The sequence below is a fragment of the Electrophorus electricus genome, chromosome 8 (assembly GCF_013358815.1).
Source record: "Electrophorus electricus isolate fEleEle1 chromosome 8, fEleEle1.pri, whole genome shotgun sequence".
In the NCBI taxonomy this organism is placed as follows: domain Eukaryota; kingdom Metazoa; phylum Chordata; class Actinopteri; order Gymnotiformes; family Gymnotidae; genus Electrophorus; species Electrophorus electricus.
The window spans coordinates 24347367-24354866 of NC_049542.1; the positions used below are offsets into that span (position 1 = coordinate 24347367).

Genomic DNA, 7500 nt, shown 5'->3' on the forward strand with positions numbered 1-7500 from the left:
GTAAAAGATAAATGTATGAAATATGTCATTTTATATGACAGTGTCATAATCATTTAAACATAATCATGTAATTGAAGCATTATATTAACTAACACAAAGTTATGATCATATATGATGTGATTTTGTAATGTAGACAGGTAGGGGTCCCCCCCCCCAACAAACCAGAGCTGAGAAAAATTAATGGAACGCTGAAAAGCCCAAAGCAACTGCTTGGAGCCCTGCCATAATCAATCATATATTCAGTTAGTGTTTGTTTGAATTCACCGTGTGTATGTGTGTGTGTTTTTGGTGTCTGTCTTGATTTATGAGAAGTTAACAGACACTCACCGGGTGGCCTCAATGCTGGCTCTGAGCTGCTGTTTTCCTCAAACTGGAATAATAAATGCTCTCTTTTGGTCCAAGCAGCTATGGGATCAATTTATTGTTTGATATGAGGCATGAGAAAGTGTGGTCATGATTGTTGTGTTTGGAGTGTTGTGAGCATGTCACTGACAGCTGGTTAGAAGTTTTTTTTAAGTTTATTTGCATAACCTGCCCTAGAAATCACATTCCTGCTCAGTATAACTTTTTGCTTTGACCAGAGGCCAGTGCGAAGCATATTTGACAGGGATCTGTGAGGGGAGATATTCCTTGCATTGTTATCATGCACTAAAAAACCCATGATCTTCACTTTTTCTTTCTCCAATCACAGCGGAGCTGGATTTGGAGCTCGCTCAGAGGGTTCCAGAGGTGGAGCCTGGGCAGCAACAGGTGAAGCTGAAGGACAGGCAGAAGTGCTTGGAGGAAACTTTCCACCAGGACATGGAGAACTATTTGTCCACAGGCTACCTGCAGATCGCCGAGCGGAGAGGTGAACGACTTCAACCACCTGCCTAAACCACCCCACAGAGAAATACAGCTAAAAAAACAACAAACAAAGAAGTTTTGGCCTTCTACTGTATAGCATGTCATAAATGTATCATTTTTCATAAGGTTATATAAAAACTTTGTTATATTCCAGGAAGACTGCACTTTGAAGAGTGGTTTCTGTCTCTAAAGCTCTCAGCTGTAGTTACTCACAATGTGCTTGCCTGGAGCCCAGTGTGTAGTCCATAAGAATGACAAATAATAAGAATAATGTGCTGGGTGTGCTTTTCCTCTCTCTTTTACCCCTCGCTCCTTTAAAATGGTTTGCCGGGACTGCACATTGAGATGAAGTCGTGCTAAGAAACACTGTGTGGGAGGGGGTAACAGTGGTTGCGACAACAGATGAGTCAGCGTCAGAGTCAACTCAAAGCCCACCAAACCAGGAAAACCAGGGACATGGCAACCCGTCTACTGCCGTCAGAGGAAGGATGGGATGTGGGGTCATGCAGGGACATTGCCAGGATGCAGGAATAATATGTTCCTCCAAAATAGCACACATCAAAATTTTTAACGTATAACACAGTGCAATGTGTTCAAATCTCCTGTATAACACCTTAGCCAATGCTGTTGAGGTACAGGCATGAGAACTGGGCATGGATAGATGTGTTTATTTTATTTATCAGCTGAAAGAGTAAGATTGACTGAGGTCATGTGTGGGTGAGAGACAACCCTGTATAAACACAACTAATAGATCTCTCTCTCTCTCTCTCTCTGATCCCCTTCTCTCTTCTTCACTGCTCTGATCTAACTCATCCCTGAGGTATGCAGCTCTCCGCTCTGTTTCACACCATCTCTGTTTCACTCACTTTCTCTCATAAACACACTCACACACTCACACACACACACACACACACAGAGTGAGGGCCAGCCCCTCTAGCTGTTCCCTGTGCACGTGATGCATGCTGGTATGGAATGGCATAGCCGCTATGGCACCAAGGAGATGAGTCCGGGGATTCCCTACAGTTCTGATCCAAACTAGCAAACAATCCAAGGAACCACTAACACAGCTTTACTTTCTGCTTATTAGTAAGCTCAAATATCAGTGCTGGAATTACCTTGTAGTCCAAAACTTTGACACTTTTCCCCTCCTTGGGTGTTCTAAATTACTCAACAAAAATAGTGCAAGACAAGGCGGTCACATTACTGTGTGCCATTTCATGCTCAGAACAGACACGTTCTGAATTCTAATCCACTGACTGTAAAGGCAGGGGCAAACTGTAAACGTCACGCAACACGTGTAAACTCACTTGTGAGTAGGCAGTTATTTTCAGCTGTAAATGTTGTATCGGCTTCAAAGATGTGTTTTTATAAATATTACGACCTGAAAAGTAAGTTGTTATAAATATGATTCAGCAAATGACATATCTGCCAATAAAATGTTGCAATTCAGAAACAGCTTTTACATGTAGGCTTTATTCACAGTTTGGATTTCTCTAGGTTAGGTAAAGCAAACAAGAATATGCCTTACAAATATATATTGTATAACAAATATATACTGTTAAAGAAAAGCTGTGCTGTGGGATATCAATACATCACTGGCTATCAACACACAGCACTGTGAATATTTACCCTCTTGGAACTGAGGGCACTATTATTTTCTGTTAAAAATCAAATCTATGTTGAAAAGGGCTGTATTTCTGTCTGGCCCACAATAAAACAAAAATAAATAAAGACCGTATGCACCATGAAATTGAACAAATTTATTGAAATAATAAAAATGCAGGTAAACAAACAAACAAACAAAAAACCTGACCCAGTAATACACAAGACTCTACAGATATATATAAAAAAAAAATGTTCATGGGTTAGTAAGAATCACTTCCTTCCGGGCCACCACACATACAGAGATTGAGATATATTTAATCAAGATTTCATCCTGGACTCAAATCTTTGCTGGAATAGTGCTGTGGAGGGCTGGTCATATAACAGATAACAAGGACAGAAAGACGGCGAGTCATGTTAGCCTTCCTGTGGTTTGCAGAGCCAATAGGAAGCATGAGTTCCATGGAGGTGAATGTGGACATGCTGGAGCAGATGGATTTGATAGATATGTCTGACCACGAGGCTCTGGACATGTTCCTCAATTCAGGAGGAGAGGACAACATTGCAGTGTCCCCTATGACAGGTACACACACCCCCCCCCCCCCCCCCCCAAATGTTCTGTGCCATGTATGCATGACAGCTGCCCCGGACCAGAATGAATACAACAAAATGACAAATTAAAGCTGACACCTTTTTACACAGTCACACGGTGTTTTGTGTTATTCGTCTTCCATGAGCAGTGGCGCACTACTCCCTGGGTCTGCTTTCCCAATTAAACTCAATTGTCTTTCACAAATGCAAACCACATGCTGTTGAGTGCGTGTGTGCCTGGCTGGCACCCATGCTGAGCCTCCTACCGCCCAGGGTTCTGGAGCAAAGCCCCCCATCTCCGTCATGTAAACCAGAGGGGACATTTTCTGGGACCTCCGCTGAACGTAGTGCGACGTGCCACACAGGGTCCGGTAACCTCCGGGGCAGAACAAAACAGGCTTTTCGATTAGTGCTAATGACAGCAGGCAGGATTAGCCCAGCTTAGCCGGAGAGACCAGGGAAGCAAGATGACATCACTCCCCACCTCCTTCCCTGTACTTGCACTTCCTCTCCTCCGACTGCTTTCTCCAGCTCTCTACTCTTCTCGGATGTGTGTGTGTGTGTGTGTGTGTGTGTGTGTGTGTGTGTCAGCGCCAGATGTGGAGTCATTCACCACCGAGATCACACTGCAGGTGCCCACGCAGGCCGAGCTGAGGCACAAGCTCTCATCACGCTACTCCACCTGCACGGACTCCGCCAGCCAGGACAACGATGGTGGAGGAGGTGGAGGCAGTGGTGTCGATAAGGAAGAGAGAAGGGCTGATGTACCTGGCGCCCAGCTTGTGTCTAAGCACGAGAAACGGGTCCATGCAGACCCTGCTCAAGTGCAGGCAGAGCAGCAAAATCAACCGATCAAGAACTGTGCAAATAGTGATTCTTCAGGCACACAGGCACAAAAGAAAGATGTTAATGTGAAAGTGGAGTGAGTTTCCCCATCCTGTGTGCTACGCACTTGCATTATGAAGGATGCGTGCTTTATGTCAGCTGTGTTTTATGATACTATGGGGTTTTGTACAGCTACACGCCATGCAGTATTTACCAGTATTTACCTTCCACTTATCAATAAATGTCTCACCCTCCAGCTCAAAAGTCTATCTGCTGTTTTAACCCTAGAATGGTGATACAGACAATGCCAACGGCTACAGCAAGCTATACAGTCATCCTAATATTTATTATGGTCTAACCTTAAAACGCTGGTGAAAACATGCATCTAAGCTCCAGCTAACTTATTACAATCTGAAATAGATTAGTTCAGCCTGACAACATACTTTGATTAACTCAGTCTAGCAAGCACAAAGCAAGCTAAAACCCCACTAAGAAGGACAGACAATTAGACAGCTTGAAAGAGAAGTGACAGTGAATTGTCCATAAGTTTTATTAAACCTCAAGTACAAACTGGAAAAGTAAAAAACTGGCAATATAACCAACATGAAACCTTTACACATGTAGGGAAAGGCCAAGATGCAGTGTGAATAAATTAACTTTGCCATACTGTAGAAAAAGCAACAAAACCAGCAAAAAATTCAGAATAAAATACATTGTAAGGCCATAAAAACTTGACAACCACTTTTTTGTTGAAAACACCTGACCTGGTTTTCATTAAATACTCCTAAAACAGTTCAGTCTTCTGTAAAGGACAACAACCAACAAACTGGATTATAGTTTTTTTCTTGACAGTCACCACTGGCAAGCTCAGTGCAACATGAGTAGCTACTACATGGTTGAATTTTCAGTAATGAAAATGTAAAACCTTTTTTGTTTTAAGTATTTTTCCCTTTTCTTTAAAAAAGTAAAGCTAAAAAACAAAACAAATTAACCTGGGGTATTGGGGCACCGCTACTCCATATCTAAATTCTCAGTGATATAAGCAGCACTTAAAATGTATACACATCACCAGAGGAGCCCTGTAAGTGTTAAACTCTCACTGATGAAGAAACTGAAAGATAAGGCTTTTTCTTCATCACGCACTTCCTCCTCTCATCAGCTCTCTTTCGGTCACCCCAAACAAAGGCTCAAGTATTTAAAAGACATTTACAGGATTATGTACAAAGGATGATGGGTTTTTGTGAGTTCATTCATGGTACATCCACAAAAAGGAAAATGAAACCAAGGCAAAAGCAAAAGGGAGAAGAAAAACCAAACCAAACCAAAAAAGCTCAAACTGATTTTTTTTCACATTTCAAACCCTCTGCCTAAATGTCTCTGCTGAAGACAGCACATCCAATGAAATGGAAACAAAGGCAAAACACAAATAATAATAATAATAATAATAATAATAATAATAACAACAATAACAACAACAAATAATAGCAACAACAATAATAAAAAATAATAGCAACAACAATAATAATAATTACAGTAATACAATAATTAATGTTAACTGGTATGGATGAGTCAATAGGTTTGGAAGAATGGAATGTTAACACGATTGCACATGTTGAAGCCCTCTGGCTCCTCCGTTGTGTGATGTAGGACTCCTTTAATTCACTTTTTTCTACTGATATACAGTAAAACAATTTTAAAAAATCAAATAAAAATAACAGCACCAAAACAGATGGCCTTCCTCACTGAAGAACAGGCACAGATCGCCCTGATAAGAGTCAGTGGCATGGTGTCCATCTCCTCCTCTGGGGCGTAAAGCAACTGCCCTGAATGCCCACCCGCCCTCCCACCCTCTCACCTACCCACAGCCTGGAGATCAGCCGCACATGGAAACCAGTGTTCCCCTCTCCACTAAGGAAAAACAAAACAAAACAAAAAACCCCAATAATAAAAACAAACAGTCCTTGGATCTAAAAAGTAGAGATTAACAGATTAAAAGAAGCAGCCCCCAAAAGTTTCAAGTGTTACCTCGCCTCATCAAGAGGGCCGTTTTCGTTTTTTTCCTCCCGCTTATGAGCTGTGTGAGGACTGAAGAGGTCAGCCTTACTTTCAAGGGAAAGGGGAAAGCTAGCACATCAAGGCCACCTTCGATTCACTGAAGTCCCCATGCAGAATGAAGACCGAGGTCAGAGAGAGAAGGGCCAACGCGTGGCCTCCGTTCAGAGCCGAGACCGAGTGTGTATGCAGTCGACAGGGCACCAGCATGAGAACGGGAAGTCCAGGTGAGAGGAAACATCCCTCTCAGCCGCTAATCAAATCTACACCTTGGGAGTACATTTAATGCTAAAACTAAAATATTTGTAAATATCAAAATGAAAGACCAACAAACAAACCAAAAAAACAACAACAACAACAATAATAATATAACAATAACAACAACAACAATAATAACAACAACAACGACGACGACGACAACAACAACAACAACCTTCTTTCGCTCTAGTGCAAAAAAGGCAGCCTGCTCGAACACAGCAAGCTTTGCCATGTGGGGTTGGTGGGAAGATGTGGACAGAAGAGTTCTAGACACGTGATTGGGCAGAAGCTGAAGCTGAGGACAGTCAGGTCTCATGAGACCGCTGCAGTGGCACTTTTGGCCAGCTGGGCGGGGCCCGGCAGCTGGGCGGGGCCGGTCAGGCGTGATAGACACACCTCCACGGTGGCTCTCTTGCGGGGGCCACGCTTGGCAGCCGGCTTGCTGGGGCTGGAGCCGTTCCAGCTCTGCGCTGTGTTCCTCATGGCCTTACCACTTACCAGATTCACCAGGCTGTTGATCTGCTCCTGCACACACAGGATGAGGGAGAAGGATGAGATGCAGGGCTCAGGTGTGAGGGCAGGATCAACATTGCCTCATCAGAATCCCAAGAACCAGGACAATATATACAAAAGCTTGACAAATCATCAGAACAACCTCTATGAGCACATAACACCACCGCACTTCTGCATGCAAGGACATTATTCAAATAAATTAATTAATTAAATAAAAAATAAAGCCTTGGGAAGCTTTTAAAGCATGGACCCCCGCAGAGCTCCCCCTAGTGGTGTGGAATGGGCAGAAGGCTCCAATTCCAACTGACTATTTTCACACAGAAGGGTCGTTTTGCACTCAAACAGGAGCAGACAGACACACAGCTGCTTACTGACACCTTCACATTAAAATCTGACAACTGAGAACACTAAACAGAGCAGTGCTGGGGCCATCCAGCCCTGAAACCCTTCCTCTATGCCACAAGCAATTTCACATCAACACCTCCCCCTGCTGGCTGCTTTCAGGGAACCAAAAGTTAAGTTTTTAAATTTTTTATTTTTTATTTTTAAAAAATGTAAATAATACCTCATCATATCGGTACATCATTTTCAGCCCCCGACAGGATTTCTGCTTCTCGACGTAATGCAGTGCACACTCCAGACAGAACACCACGTTCTCATTCTCCTGCACCACCTGAAAAGACACCCAAACCCACAGTCTTTAGTTTACCCTGCACAACATTGCATGTTCATATGCAGCCACCACCCCTTGCATTGAAAAAATAGCAGCAAATCTCTCCTGAGGGACACAACTGCATTACTAGTTATTTTGGT

General features: G+C 43.0%; 2 protein-coding genes across 5 annotated transcripts in view; one reads left to right on the top strand and one right to left on the bottom strand.

Moving 5' to 3' along the window:
• The window catches only part of dtnbp1b (dystrobrevin binding protein 1b), a 22740-nt gene extending 18612 nt beyond the window's left edge, over positions 1-4128 (top strand). For 2 of the 3 annotated variants that reach the window (XM_027019721.2, XM_027019724.2), the window contains 3 exons: positions 692-850; positions 2888-3031; positions 3631-4128. In XM_027019721.2, coding sequence (XP_026875522.2) covers positions 692-850; positions 2888-3031; positions 3631-3965 — 638 coding nt within the window. In that variant the 3' untranslated portion in view covers positions 3966-4128. The remainder of the gene's footprint in view (positions 1-691; positions 851-2887; positions 3032-3630) is intronic. The other variant, XM_027019722.2, reaches the window with a different exon arrangement.
• A 2146-nt stretch (positions 4129-6274) lies between these two features.
• jarid2b (jumonji, AT rich interactive domain 2b) overlaps positions 6275-7500 on the bottom strand; it is an 85297-nt gene continuing 84071 nt past the window's right edge. For both annotated transcript variants that reach the window (XM_035528955.1, XM_035528956.1), the window contains exons 17-18: positions 7253-7360; positions 6275-6699 (exon numbers count right to left, since the gene is read on the bottom strand). In XM_035528955.1, the coding sequence (XP_035384848.1) occupies positions 6487-6699; positions 7253-7360 (321 nt within the window). In that variant the 3' untranslated portion in view covers positions 6275-6486. The remainder of the gene's footprint in view (positions 6700-7252; positions 7361-7500) is intronic.